Source organism: Corvus hawaiiensis, chromosome 15 (genome assembly GCF_020740725.1).
Source record: "Corvus hawaiiensis isolate bCorHaw1 chromosome 15, bCorHaw1.pri.cur, whole genome shotgun sequence".
Classification (NCBI taxonomy): Eukaryota; Metazoa; Chordata; class Aves; order Passeriformes; family Corvidae; genus Corvus; species Corvus hawaiiensis.
The window spans coordinates 8,217,475-8,232,033 of NC_063227.1; the positions used below are offsets into that span (position 1 = coordinate 8,217,475).

The 14,559-nt window shown below is 45.6% G+C and overlaps 1 protein-coding gene across 1 annotated transcript in view; it reads left to right on the forward strand.

Annotated features, from left to right (window-relative positions):
- COL23A1 (collagen type XXIII alpha 1 chain) overlaps positions 1–14,559 on the forward strand; it is a 191,638-nt gene that overhangs the window by 156,711 nt on the left and 20,368 nt on the right. The window contains 11 exon segments of the mRNA XM_048320291.1: positions 1,276–1,302; positions 3,141–3,167; positions 3,809–3,835; positions 8,390–8,461; positions 9,729–9,845; positions 10,293–10,328; positions 10,834–10,860; positions 11,290–11,316; positions 12,443–12,487; positions 13,063–13,125; positions 14,341–14,385. Coding sequence (XP_048176248.1) covers positions 1,276–1,302; positions 3,141–3,167; positions 3,809–3,835; positions 8,390–8,461; positions 9,729–9,845; positions 10,293–10,328; positions 10,834–10,860; positions 11,290–11,316; positions 12,443–12,487; positions 13,063–13,125; positions 14,341–14,385 — 513 coding nt within the window.

Here is a 14,559-nt window from a genome sequence, read left to right on the forward strand (position 1 = left end):
GACCACTTCAGAAATCTCACGTGTGTAAAGAAATCCCCATTTATTTTCACATGAACTTCTCTTGTACAGGTCCCCTATCCCTTGTAACTCAGGTACTGATGACCTGCCCAGGTCATCTGGATTTACCTCTTTTTCCTAACAGAGCTGTGTTCCCCAGAGTTTCATATTCCAGGCTCCATCAGCATAGCCATTGCAGACTGATTTATTCCTTATCAGTGGCCATTTATTCCTTATCAATGGCTGTGAGCTGGAACGATGCTCTTTCAATGCAGCCATTGGCCTCCTCTTACCCACCTTTGTCTCTTTGCTCAATTTCCCCACCACAGATATAAGATAAACTACAAATACTCACCCTAATCAGTTCCCTAAGAAATACAGAGAACTTGGTGCTTTAGCACTGTACCACAGTCCAAACTCCATTTGCTTTGTTAGATCCTCATGGTTCCCAGGGCTGTAACGTGGGAGATGTTTCATCCCAGCATGTTGGGAGGAGAATGTGCATATTCCACACGTGTGGCTGTGCAGGGCAGGTGCAGGAGGGAGCAGGAGCTGATCCCAAGGCGCAGCTTTGCAGGTGGAGCCCTTGCATTTGCCACAGGCAGTGGATTTACAGTAACTCGTGTGTGTCTCTTGTCCCCAGAAGTGCCAGCTGATGACAGGGGCTGCTTTGGCCTTAGAGCACCTATGCTTCCTCCCTCCACACATCCCTCATCAAAAGCAATGTTTCCTTTGGCCCCACACATTCAGTGGTTTGGTGTTAATTAATGGCTTAAGTGCCAGAAATGCTGGGGAATTAAACATTTTCCATATTCATACAGCAGCCCTAGAAACAGGAGACCTAAGGAAGAGCTGCGATAACCAAATGCTTTAGCAAAAATAAATGGTTCAGATCCAAGGTCGATGTGAATCACTCTTGGATCTGCTCAGTTTAACCAAATCAGGCATGTTTTACTGCTGCTGTTTTTGACTTTCAAAACCTCAGGGAGTCCCAGGCGAAGTGCCAGAGCAGTGTCACCTTATCCCTGTCACTAATCCTGTCGCTTCCTTTCACGCTCCTTCACACTACAAATTGTTTGATGCCTCTTACTGTACCTCTGTGAAACCTTCCTGCTGGATTGCATGGATGGAGGATTAGGTAAATCATAGAATCATAGCCAAAGATTGTACTGTACGTAAGTAGAGTTTCTTTCAGAGTATGCCTGATATTGATGTCTGTAAATTAATTTTTTTCCCTTTTTTTTTTTTAATAATACTCTCTTTTCCTTCCTTCTTCAGGGGCCTCTTGGCTTGGATGGCAAACCAGTAAGTAGCACTAAGTGCCAAATATAACATGCCTTTGTTCATGCTGTTCCACAATAAATAGGCAGTATCTCAGCTATTGCTCATTTATTGCTACATATATAACTGTTTAGAAGGGACAATTGTACTTGGGAAAAATACTCCATGCAAGTTTGAATTCTGAGCCAGGGCTGGCCAGCACAGTTGGAAGTGAACTTTTCTTTACCTGTCAGCTCATCTCAGCTGCCTCTTCCCCTCCTGGGCCAGCTCGGCGAGCACAGACTGCAGATGAGCATCAGGCCAAATTTGGGGAATAAACTCCAGTAGCACATTCAAAGAGCAATGTCAGTGATCTTGGTTGTGTGCTCCTGGCACCATAAAAATAATTGATCCCAAAGTGGGTTCCATTTTCCTCCAAAGTTCCTGAGCTGGGAACTGCTTGAGGGTGCCCAGTGTCCACTTTTTGGAGCAGACTGGATTAATTTATGAGCTGTTTTCTTGACTTCATTTTTGCTTGGAAGCCCTTTGGATATTCAGGTGCTTCATTATTTTCTTACTTATTTTACAGAAACACAGGCTTTTTTATTTTTATGCTAATTGAACCCTAGCCAGCTCTGATTCTTTCCACTGAATGGCTCCTACAGAAGGTCACAGCTCCATATTTTTTCTCCAAATCCCATTCTCTTCCACCACCTTCACTAGAGGGCCTCATATGAAATCTTTTTAAATTCTGGTCTTAAACGAAGTGGGGTTTCAAACTGGGTAAAAGTCATTCAGTCTTTGCAATTGAAAAGCTGTTCCAGACACTTATTTCTATCCAGTTAGGGAGTGTGTTGTTATAGCTGTACACTGTTGTGGTTGGTTTTTATCCTAACCCCAAGAATAAGATATGTGAATAAAATCTAGAAATAAGGCATTAGACAAGAAAAGAAGGAAGGGCCAGCTCACAGCCTGATGCTCAGGGCTTGGCTTTCATTAGCAAAACCTCATGCTGGCAGTGCAGTCAGACCCCAGAGCGCAGCCCTGCACCCCCGGGCTGGGGTGCCACTGCTGGGCAGGAGTGAGACCCCGAGTGAGAGGCAGGGGAAATCTTAATGACAAAGCAAACTTATCACACAGCCAGACTCAAACCAGACTGTTCATGATCTCTTTCATGACAGTAAGGGGCCAGCAGCCTTGCTCAGAGAAAAACAGCGGGAGGGAAGCTGCATGGGAATGCAGATGCTGCTGCCACTGGCCTCTCTGCTGACCTTCCCCCACTGCATCCCACTGGGTCCCACTTCAGCACACACTGTGAACTGGTACCAAGATTTGGTACTTTTCTGTGCTGGAAGGCACATGCAGAGCAGACACATCAAAGTGTTGCTCTCGGGTTCTCTCTGGGGCTGCAGTGTCTCTGCCTGCCTGTCCTACAGTCAGCTGCTTGGAGGGAAGATGAATGATGCCTTCAGCAAATAGGCCAGAGAAAGCAGCCTGTCCTCCTTGTTTATTTCAAACAGATGTATAATTGTTGTAATGATATGCTGAGCATGTGTTTTTTCTAGAAGTGATTTAATACTCCAAGATATCTATTGCATCTATTTAGAGTCATGTGTTGGAGAGCTGCTGTCACACTGCCTGCCCTGCTCTGGTCCTTCTCCCTACTCTGTCCTGGCAGGAGCAGGCAGGACCTTGTGGGTGCTTTTTGGTAGAGTGTTGCTCATGTCAAGCACTGCACAACTTAAAATAGTAGTATGTATTCCTTAAAATAATGGAGAATGTGGCTCAGGTTTGTGAATTGATGAATGCAATTTCCTTGGTTTTGTCATGTGCATTGGTGATTCTACAGCACCTTAACTTGGATTCTTCTTATGTGTTTCCAGGGACCTCCAGGACCAAAAGGGGAAAAGGTAAAGGCTGCATTAACAGATGGATTTTGGGGAAGCAGTTGTATATCCTCCAGTGGCTGTAATTCCTTCAAGTTCGGGTTGTCCCAATAGCCCAGCTGGGTTTTGTTGGGATGTGGAGCTGTAAAAATGGGTTCTCACATTGCTCTTGGAAAAGCCCCAGGAAGGGGAGGACAGGAAGAATTTGCAAAAAATTAGGGGGAACAACTATGGTGTTAAAGCTCACCCATGCTGTAGGGTTCTGGTAAGCCCCTAAGAGTCATGAGAGTGGCGTAAAACTCTCCTCATTCCTCCAAGAGATCTGGGCTCCATCGCTCTGTGTTTGCATGACACCCATGAAATCAGAGCAGCCAAAGAAGGTCATTACTGAAAGTGAAGTTAATTTTCACATGTGAAGGACATAAGCAGTTGCTAGGGGAGCCTTAGAGTTGGAAACAAACTGCTATTTCTGATTTATTATCTGTTTCATTGCCTGCCAGGGCAGAGTCTTTCCCTATTGTGTTGTCTCCAACCCTTCTCCTCCCTCATTTTAAATACATTAAGCAATAGGACTCTTGCCACTTCCCTTGTGTGCTGTACCCGTGTTCAGTCCTTCAGGGTTGATATTTGAACTCTGACCCTTTGCTGTTTTTCCTGATTTGCAGGGGGAAGCAGGAGACATCGGCCCAAGGGTAGGTAGTGACACAGCATGTTGATTTATTCTAAAATTTGGTTGGGTTTAGTCACTGCACAAAACAAAGCTTTGTGCAACCTTGCTGCAAACAGTATGGTAACAGTTGTGGAAACGTTTAATTTTGCCTTTGGAGCTCTTTGTGGTGGTGGTTTTCCTAACTTTGGCCATGAGGAAAAAAAAGTCAAAGATCTTTGGGTATCTCATGAAGGGTTTTGCTTCTACTGAACTTTCTCCTCCCTGGCTTCCTCTTCCAGTGTCAGAGACAGACTCCATGTTTCTCCTGAAGTTTCTCTTGAGGCTGTGCTCCTTTTTTGTTGGCATTAGAGCACTAGTATGTGGGGGTAGGACCTGGTGTCCCAAGGGAGAGGTCCAGCACAGAGTTGTGCAGGATGGAACATTCCTCCTCCCTTGCTGAGCTCCCCACCTGGGAGCAGGATGACATCCAGGCGATATCCAGGCTGCCTTTGAAAATAAAGGGTTTAAAGTAACTGTATGATGAGGGAAAACTCTTTTGGCTATAGCACACAGAAATCAATGGAATTTTGTGGAAATGGCTCTCATGGAGCTGCATGAAGTTGGGATTTACTGAAGTAAATCAGGACAGGTCTCCACAGGACAGAATGGGGATGTGGCCCATGTTGGGGATGAGATGGGAGGTTTCACCACGAGGTGTGGGCTCTGTTGCAGAGGAATTTCTGAGGTGTGGCTGTCTGTGGGTTATGGGCACCTGCTGGAAACACCATTGTGTGCATGTGTTGGAATCCTGGCGTACAGGTGACCGTGCAGAGGCTGGGTTTGGAGCTGGCACCCAAGAGCTGGCTGACCTGGGTTAGATGTCGTTGCTGGAAACATAACCAGGACCTCAGTGGTTAATGTTGAGTAGAGATGCCTCAGAGATTTTTTTTTTTCTTCCTTCCCTGGAGGTTGTAAACTCACTTTATGAAGTTAGTGTCATATTCTGAAGCAGCTCCCAATTGCCTTGGGTGTGTTTGGAAATGTCACCCTGGGGCTCAGAGGGGCCCTAAAATGTCTCACATAGATTTACAGCCCGTGTGGCGAAGGAGGGGCTCAGCATAAGGTCTCACTTTGTCTAAGTGCACACCCACGTACTCAGAAGAGGCTTTAAGAGGTGATTCAGCAGCACAGGGACGTGAGTTTTCACTCCTTGGCCAGGGCTGTGGGTGACTTTGGGGCTGGCAACTTGAGAGATGCCAGGAGGTGCTGCTCAGGCTCCAAAGGCTCTGTGCTGCCAGGTGCTGTGGAATTCACCTCCTGCTGCAGGAGATGCTCTGGGACAGGCTCTGTCTGGACTTGCAGGGCAGGTACCAGCTCTCAAGGTAACACTTGTCCTTTGTTTTCATCTACCAAGAAAAATGTGCTGCGTTTTGGGGTGGGGTTTTTTGTCCTGATTTGCATTTGTCCAGATTTTGCTTCAGTTTTTGATTTAATTATGACTTTTTGCACAACAGTGAGAAAAAGGCTCAAAAACAATTTGGGAGAAAAGAGAGAGAAAAAAGCCTGGCAGAACCATGCACAAGTAGACCTAAAAACAGGTGCCTGACTTTGAAAATAGCTCCCTTTATGTCTCCAGACACTCAGGGTTGTGAATAGAAGGCAAAACTTCTTAATACCATCTGGTCCAGATTACTTTTTATTTCTGAATTTAATCTGTTTTATTCCTCAAGTTTCAGTGGTGGCTTTGTTTAGCTGATTTTGAAAGATGTGTCAATGCAACTCGCTGCATCAATGGGAAGATAAATAATTAGGACTGTATCCAGTGCCCTCTTCCTTATAAATGGTCATGTCCAAGGGCGGTGGAATGGGGATAGAGTGTCAGTGAACACTAAAACGCTGTCATTAGGAATGATGGATTCAAAGAGAATAATCCTTGGGATGGCTTTGGAGGGACTGTCTGTGGTGGGAGTGAGGTGATGGCAATTAGGGATTAGCTACTGAATATATTCATGTCTGCACTGCTTCTCTTTCTGTAATAAGCACCTGCCACTAGCGTGGACAAAAATAGAGATTATTACATATGGGAGTGTGCCTGATGGCAGATGTTGGAGGGTGATTTTGGAAAGCTGAGGAAGGAGATCACCTTGGGTTGTCTTAATCACTGAATGCTCATTGTTGTAAGCAGCATGAGGGAGGATGCTCTGCAGCCTCACCTGCTCAGGGTGGGGAACAAATGTGCCCAAATGTACTGACAGAATGCATGGAAGTGTATTTACAGGGAGAAATCAATAACAGATCCCCTCTGCTCTTGGGAGAATAGAGGGAGTTGAAGCAGGATGCTGCCAAGGCTGGGACAGCTGTGCCCTGATATTTGTGCCTGTGCTTCTCTCTCACAATCAAATACGTTGCTGCACGCCTGGAAAGGACTGGTTTTATAAGCCTGACTTGCTCCCTGAGCCAGCACTGGGCCGACTGCTCTGGATTTATGAACTTAGCTGGGTGATCTTGTTCGTACTGACAGATGAGATGTTCAGACAAATGATGGGGTTGAGGAATCTCTGCACATCTGGGCCGGCGGATGCACAGCGCCTGTGGCAGCAGCACCAGGTTTGCTCTCCAGAGGGAGAAAATGAGCCCCAGCTGGTGAGAGAAATGCTCTGTCTGCAGTGGCCCACATGGCACGTGCCTGCCCATGGCCAGTGCTGATGGAGATGGCTCCAGCATCTCCTGTATCCGGAGCTGCCGGGGGCAAAATGCTGGCATGGCTGAACAAACTCTGCAGCCACAGTGCAGACATAAAAGGAGCTTTTTCTCCCTTATTTTCTGCAAAATTTTAAGTGCTTGACAAGCTCACACTGCTGATAAAAACTCAGCACAGGAAGCATCCTGCAGGGCTCTCTGTGCCAGTCAACAGATGCCTATGGATACTTTTATTATTTGCTTATTTTGGAGTGCTATGTTGAAATGGCTACATCGAGAACTCTAAAGCTGAAAATTACCAGTGTTCAAGGTTTCTGTGCTCCAGTATTCCATTGCTACACGGGGTCAGATCCAATGGCCTGTTAGCCCAGTGCCTTGCAACCAGAAGCTTTGGGAAGTGTGGAGCAGGAACATGTAACCATCACACTTAACCCCTCTCCTGCAGCCTGGCTCTCTATGGCCTGAATGTTTCTTGAACCAGGGGTGGTGCCTCTCTACTTACTATCCCTCAGGGCTGCTCACCTTTCATGAGCCCATCTGTAACAGGGGCTGTTTAAAATGAAATGTGTGATGGCTGGATTTGGTGGGATATGGTGTGTTTGGCCTCAGAGCAAATGCAGATTGTTGTTTTCCATTAAAACAGATAGGCTTGGGACATGCTTATTTGGATGATGCTTACCAGTCTGAGGGACAAGAAAAAAATTTCAGTTCCCGTTTTGCTCTGTGGGCTTTTATAAAAATCCCACTTTATGCTCTTGTGTACTTTATGCACATAATGAGCCCCTGAACTGTGTCCCTTCTGTTTGCCACAAAACCCTTTACTCTCAGTAGAGTCTTTTTGGTGGTTTCTGTAGTATTTGGAGGACCTGTCCACGTGCAAGTGTTCTGTGTCCCCATTAATTTTGATTTCTCAGTATTTCAGTGCTGTTCTTCCCAAAAATGGCTGCATTTAACTGAGTATTGAGCTTAAAGCCTCTCTCTACATCTTGAAAAAAGTTCTTGGTAGGGGTTGATTAGTTTTTTTCTATCTGACTTTACTTTTCCCTTCTCTTCTTGACACGATGGTGATAAAATATCTGTGCTGGGAGGCTGGGCAGGAGGTGGCCTTGCCAGTGCACTATTCACCCCAAAATTGAGGTTTGGGGTTATCTGTTATTGGTGTGCAAGGTTTAAAAGCTCCTAGGCAATTTGGACAAGAGGTTTGTTCCTTAGAAACCCCCAAAAATCCTCATGGAGGATTTTCTGTGTGTTTCCACAGGGCTTCTTGTGGCTTCACTCCACCCTCTTGATTCTCCTGTGGATGTGGGCAGGGATGGGTGAATGGGGGAAAGGGAGATGCACGTGGTGTCCTGAGAAAGGAAATGTCTTACTGCTTCTCCCTAGATAGATGAGTGGAAAGGCTAAAAGACAATAGCAATGACTACTGACACAGCCTAAATACATTGTTTTTGCATCATATAAATCTGGAAGATTTATTTGCGATTTGCAGGCTGGGAATACATCAGTATTCATTTGAACCTCTGAAAACAAATACAATATTTGGTCTCAGGGAAATGCTGGGATATATCATCCCCTATGGGGTTTACTGTAATAATACTCTTTATTCTGCAGTAGGGGAACCCTTTCCCCAGCTGCTTTGAATGTCCTATTGTGCAGTAAACTAGTGAAAAAAATACTTGTTTCCCTCAGTCTGTGTCCTGCTTACAAAGCTCCAGTGTATCTAGAACCTTAAACCCACCAGTGTTGGCTACCTAGGCTATTACTTTCTAATATATCAGCTAATTATTAAAAAAAAAAGTTATATATTGCTACAGTCTTTCAAACTCACTCTTCTGCTGTGCTTTCATCTTGAACTGCTGCTCTTTCTTCTTCTGCCTCCCACTTACCCTGGATATAGATGGTTTTTCCCCACCTCAATCATGGATTTCTGGCTAATGATCAGCTTGTCTTTAGCCGGCGAGTGCTCAAGGTAGACACCAAATCTGCTGCCACTGGTTTGCTGTGATTGTTTGAGCTGCTTTTGTTTTTCCTTTCTGGCTGACAGTGCACTGTTGCTATTTTAAATTGCCACGACAATGTCTGTATTTAGAGATGCTTGTCGGGAGCATGTTTGACTGAAATCCCATTGGAATTTACGGGGCAGGCATTGTCAAAGTAGAGAGACATAAATCTAATGGGTTTTAACATTTGGTTATTTGTGAGATTTGGGTATCAAGCAGCAAAGTCCTATAAATGTTGATATGAACAGCGTTGGTATTGTAAAATAAAATGCATTCAAACTAGAGTAATCTAAATCCTTGAACTCTAAATGTGACATTGTAATTAGGAAAAATTCGGTGGGAGACTTGACGTAATTGGTTGCAGTGTTCAGCATTTGCAATTGGGTGTTATAAAAAATGATGCAAGTGATTTAGGAGCCCAGATCTTGGTGAAAGGCCATGGGACTTGTGCTGCTAAGTCACTTAAGGACTTCTGAGAAATCCCATACTTGTCCCTGATTTGAGGGTGGACCACATATTAAACACAGCCCTCTGACTGCCTCGGTGGTGACTCTCCCAGATGTCGCTTAAAGATTTACGAGGCTGCCTTTCCATGAGGCTTTCCCATTGTGCAGCCGCATGGATGGGCCGGGCCACGGCCCCGGGGCTGGGCTGTGGTGGCTGGTGGGGGGCAGGGAGCTGATACCCAGCCTGGAGCCCCACGGGATGCTCCCCTTGGGAATGGCACCCACCAAACCCGCACAGGGACACAGCGCCTTCTCTGCACTCAGAATCCGCAGGGTGTGAGCGGCTCGGGATGTTCACCCGTGACCTTGGCTGCATGTAAAGGATGAGATTAAGCGCTGCCACTTTTTCTGTGTGATTTTCTGGCATGGTGCACTGAGCTATGGCAGTGTGTGCATGCTCCCTGCCAGCATGTTGTGGGCCTGGGGTGCTCTGGGTGCTGTTGGGTTGGTAGATTCCATGCAGACAGTCACTGGGTAAGGGCTTAAGGAGATTAAATCTCATTGGAAGGCATTGAGCACAATCCTGGCTGAGGAATCAGACCCAAATGGCATAAATTGGCCATGAGCTCACTTTCAGCTTTCCCAGCTGGAAGCTGCAGTTAAACTCCTCTGGGACAGCAGAGGCCAGGGTGCTGGTGGCCCAGGGATGCAGTGCATGTGTCATGGACACCCTGAGACCACCCCTTCCAACACTGCTTCGTCTCACCATGTCTGTGTGAACTTCTTCCAGGGTGATCAAGGTCGAGATGGAGCCATGGGCCCCCCTGGTCCGCCAGGACCCCCAGGTGCCCGAGGGCCTCCTGGTGACACAGGAAAGGATGGCCCAAGAGGACCTCCAGGCTCCCCTGTAAGGACGGGAGATGCGCAGCGAGCACATATCAGGCAGTTCCCACCCTGCGAGGGACAGGAGGGCGAAGGGTGTCCCCTTCCCCAGTGCTGCCACCACAACCACTGAGTCCCCAGCCTGAGCCACAGCTGGGCTCCAAAGGCTGCTCCTAGAGCAAAGCCTTGGGGTATGGGGCAAGGGAGCAGGAGGGGACCTTCCATCTCAAGTTTTGGAGCAAAGAGCTGGACCTGGGGTGTGTATTTGCAGGTGCTGGTTGTACCTCACAGAGCCAGGAGATCTCCCAGTCTGTACTCTTTGGATGACCTGTTGCAAATCTGAAGACCACTGGCAATTTATTTAATAAAAAAATAGGCTAAAGCATAATGCAGTGAAACTTTCTAATTATTGCTGAGTATTTTGGAGAATGAGAGGTAATAGTTTCAATGTTGGTCATTTGATTTTTTGCAGGGTTTCAAAGGCGAGCCGGGAGAGGATGGAGTCATGGTCAGTATTGCCCAGAAGTGTCTGTGTGTGTGCCCCTCACCCTCACTGTACATCACCCTTCAGCTCACTGCAGCAAGTGGGTTTGTGTTGTAGCTTATGGAGGACAAAAAACCCCACATGAAATTATGGGTACTCTAAAATGGATGTTCGTCCAGGGCTACCTGGGAGAAAAGAGGCCGGTTTTTGTGTCCCCTTGGCTCTTCTGGAGGGATGTGGTGCTCCTGTATCCTGACTTCTGTCCCTCTGAAGCCACATGGCATTGTAACCAATTTGCTAAGGTCCGAGTTGGATAAAAAGGTGCTTATTATACATAAAATACATGAGCCATAAAAGGCTATTATTTACTGGAGCACAGAGAACAAATGCAGATGTATTTGTAAGGGAAGATGAGAACTTGACATCTGTGTCATTTCTTTTTCTTGGAATTAAAATACTCTTAGAAATGCTTTAATCCTGTTACACTCAGTTGTCAAACAAGTAAACCAATCACTCTTGTATTCAACAGGGTGCCAGAGGACCTCCAGGACCAAAGGTGGGTAATAATCTGTCTAATTTTAACATGAATTCTTGAAATAATGCTGCATAAGAGGAGTAGGGATGAAAATAAGCATTTTATAGAGGACTTCAACTCATCTGTATATACCAGATATAAAATTTCAAGGCATTGACTGGGGGTGTAAAAGCCTAAATATGTCTCTTCCTCAATATCACATCCACTGCCCGTGCTCAAACCTGGAAATGGGGGTGGAGGTAGCTGCAGGGGGCTGGAATCTGCTGTGCTGTGGGAATGTGCTTTCTTGCATTTCAGGGGGAAAAATATGATCATCACAAGCCAAGTATTTTAATTTTTAAATTAATTTTAAAATCAATTTTACAATTAATTTTGACTATCCACATAATTGGCTTTATTTTCTGTTATGTCCCTAAATTTCTTCCTCTTCTGTTGACATTGCTGTTGAAGGGTGAGCCTGGTGTCCAAGGGAAAAAGGTAAATGGTGATTTTTTTTATTTTTTTTTCTTTTTAATTATTATTTTTAATGGTTTTTGCTTTGCTTTGCTCTGTGCTTGGCTAGGACAACCATTGCCAGAGACTGGTGTAGAAGCTGTGGTCGTGGCTGTCCACGGCAACCCTTCCCTTGTGTTCCCTCGGTTTCATGTCCATGTGGTCCTGGAGCTGGGCATGGCTGTGCCTGCAGCCTGGCTTTCATTTCCATGAGCCAGCCAGAAGCTGCAGCCACATCTGCCCAATAGACAAAGAATAAAACAGCAAATGCCAAGCAAAGCAGTAGGTCCTGAGCCTTTTTCTGCAGTAATTCAATGAACCAAGATGTGCCTGGAGGATGTTCTCCGACCAGGGGCCCTGGGATGGCCATCACCATGCAGCACTGCAGCCCCATGGGAGAAGTCCCATTGAAGGCCAGGAATGCTGCTGGGTGTGGCATTGAGGACTGCGAGAGATTCACATGTCCAAGCTCCCCATGTTTTCTCCCGGTGGTGCCATTGAGAAGTGGATAAATCACTGCCTTTAAGTGAAGTCAAACCACTGACAGGGCCCAGCCTTTCCCTCTTACTGATTTGCCCCAAACCAGGTTTGGCCATGGGTGTTTTTCAGGCCAGAATTTGGCTTAAAAATTTTATAACTGGCTGGTAAAACTGACCTCTTCAACACCCATTAAGTGGTTTTACTCCAGGAGAACAACAAAGCACAAGCAAAACCAGAAAACCTCTCCTGGCAGAGGGTGTTGGTGACTTGTGATGAAGTCCATGAGGATGGGTGGCAGCTTACAGGAGGTCTTTGGGACCCAAAAGGCCTAAAGGAATTTAATATTTCTGTTGAAAGTAGGACAAGACCTTTGCCAGGGCCTGATGTAACCAAATTCTGGAAGATGCCCATCCACCCTCGCAGGAGCAGGAGAGGCAGAGGCAGGGATGGGTGGGAGCAGGGGGCTACACTGGAACCTGTTGGGCTCCTTGCTGCAGCTCTCCCCTGGTCTTCTGCAAACCTGAGTGGGTTTCAGGTCTGTGCAACACTCAGTGAGGTGAAATGATGTGTTGGAACCTGATAAGTGTGTACAAGCTCTGTGTATTTCACTTTTTATATTTCATTTCATCAGGGTGATGATGGGATCCCTGGGGAACCAGGACTTGTGGGCCCTAAGGTACGTTCCACTCCGTGTCCATCTATTGCATGTGTTGAGCAGCATCTTTTGCTGCCTGGTTTTTGGCTCCATATCACAGTCAGGGCAGGTTGAGAAACATTTCTCCTCTGATGAGGAAAAAGATCAACAAACTGTGAGGGTGGTGAGGCACAGGTTGCCCAGAGAAGCTGTGGCTGTCCCATCCCTGGAAGTGTCCAATGCCAGGTTGGATGGGGTTTGGAGCAACCTGATCCAGTGGAAGTTGTTCCTGCCCATGGCAGGGAGTTGGTACTGGATGATCTTCAAGACCCCTTCCAACACAAAACATTGTGATTTTATGATTCTATGTTGTGGTTTTAGGGCCAGTTTCATGGCTGAACACACCACCCATAGCCAAGCTGCTGAATCTGAAAGCTTCATTTTTATCTCAAAAACTCCCCGTTTGCACCTTGGCAAGGTGATGTGTTTTACAGCTAAAAGCAGAGCTTTGCTCCTTTGTGTATGTAAAATGAAGATAAATCAAGAAAATGATAACTTGAAGAAATCTGTTCTCCATCCTCCCTGTATATCATTTGTCTAAATGGCTTTGTTTTCAGGGAGAAAAAGGAAGCGTGGGTCCCAAGGGAGAGAATGGCACAGATGGCTTCCCAGGACTAAAGGTAAAGAAAAGCTGGATCTCTGGGCACAGCACTGCTGAGGCAGAGGCTTCTAGCTGAGTGTTTTGGGCCTTTGCCTTCTAAAAGGCTCATAAAGTGCCAAAACTGACACAAAATGAGGGATATTAAGAGTATTTTACCTTTTCCTGGTGATTTGATGAAAGCTGGCTTCAAGCAGAGATCAGTATAAGAGTTTGTAAGTCATCTACTTGCACATTTTCCATTGAATTGCCTTTTTCCTCAGAAAAGGTAGAACTCTGATCACATTTTGATCCCATGTTTTTGATGGTTGTGGCATTGCTTCAGAGCCCCAAGCACCTGAGAGCTGTCCTGTCCTCCTGACCTCCAAAACTGCTGAGAGATGCAATTAACCTGGGTTTGTTAAGTGGTGGCGAGGAGACCCGGACACCCTCAACTGCTTTATATTTAATAGGATCTGGATGCACTAATATTTTCTATATCAAAGAGCTGTGTTCCCTTATTGGGCAAGAAAATGTGTGTAAGGAATAAAATGGGTTCTGGTGAACCTTAGTAATTTTTTTCTAAAACCAGAGTAGCAGTGCTGGTTGAATTTAGGGTTTTTTTCTATACGTCTTTACCATTTTTTACTTTTTGGAGCACTTTAATTTGGTCAGCAAGGGGAATAACATGGGTATGACAAGTGGGACATCGTTTGAATCCTGAACCGAATTTCAGGTCATTGCTGTAAGAGTACTATGACTTTTTAAACCTTGCCAACTTTCCAAAAAAAAAAAAAAAAAAAAAAAAAAAAAATTATGAAAAGGAGGGGAGGGGGGAATATAAAAAAGAGGAAGAATGAAAGGATCAACTTGGCACAGAACTTTTCCTTGAACTCACCCTTGAAATTGGTTTAAGCATCTCAGCTGAAGCTTTCCACATGCAAAACTCAGCCTAAAGCAAAGGGAGCCATGTGGAACCAGCACAAGGAGCTGGAGCTCAGCCCCGAGCTGGCCACTCTGCTCCCCCTGCAATGAGACCTTCTCTTACTTCTCTTGTTGTTATACCAACATTGTTTTTTGCAAAACGTATTTGCTCTCAGGACAAATCTATTTTCTGCAAGGAGAAGCAGTCCCTTGTTGGTGTCATACTGTTTCTTAATGTAAAGCATATCTTTATGGGTGGGTACAGTATTTTTAGAATAAATATTTTATATTTTCCTTGTTCTCTTTGAAAAAAAATGTGATTTTTGATTTTCAGGGTGAACCTGGTGAGAAGGGAGGAATTGGCTCCATTGGACCCCGGGTATGGATGTTCATGATTTCAGTTTGCAGTTGTGTATTTGTCTCAACCATAGCTGTTCCCCACCACCTCTTGCTCCTTAGTATGTGAATGAATAGCTTCAGGACCAGTTCAGTGTGAGAAAATAGAGATGGTACGTATTTAAACAAATGATTGCACAGGTACTGAATGCTGACA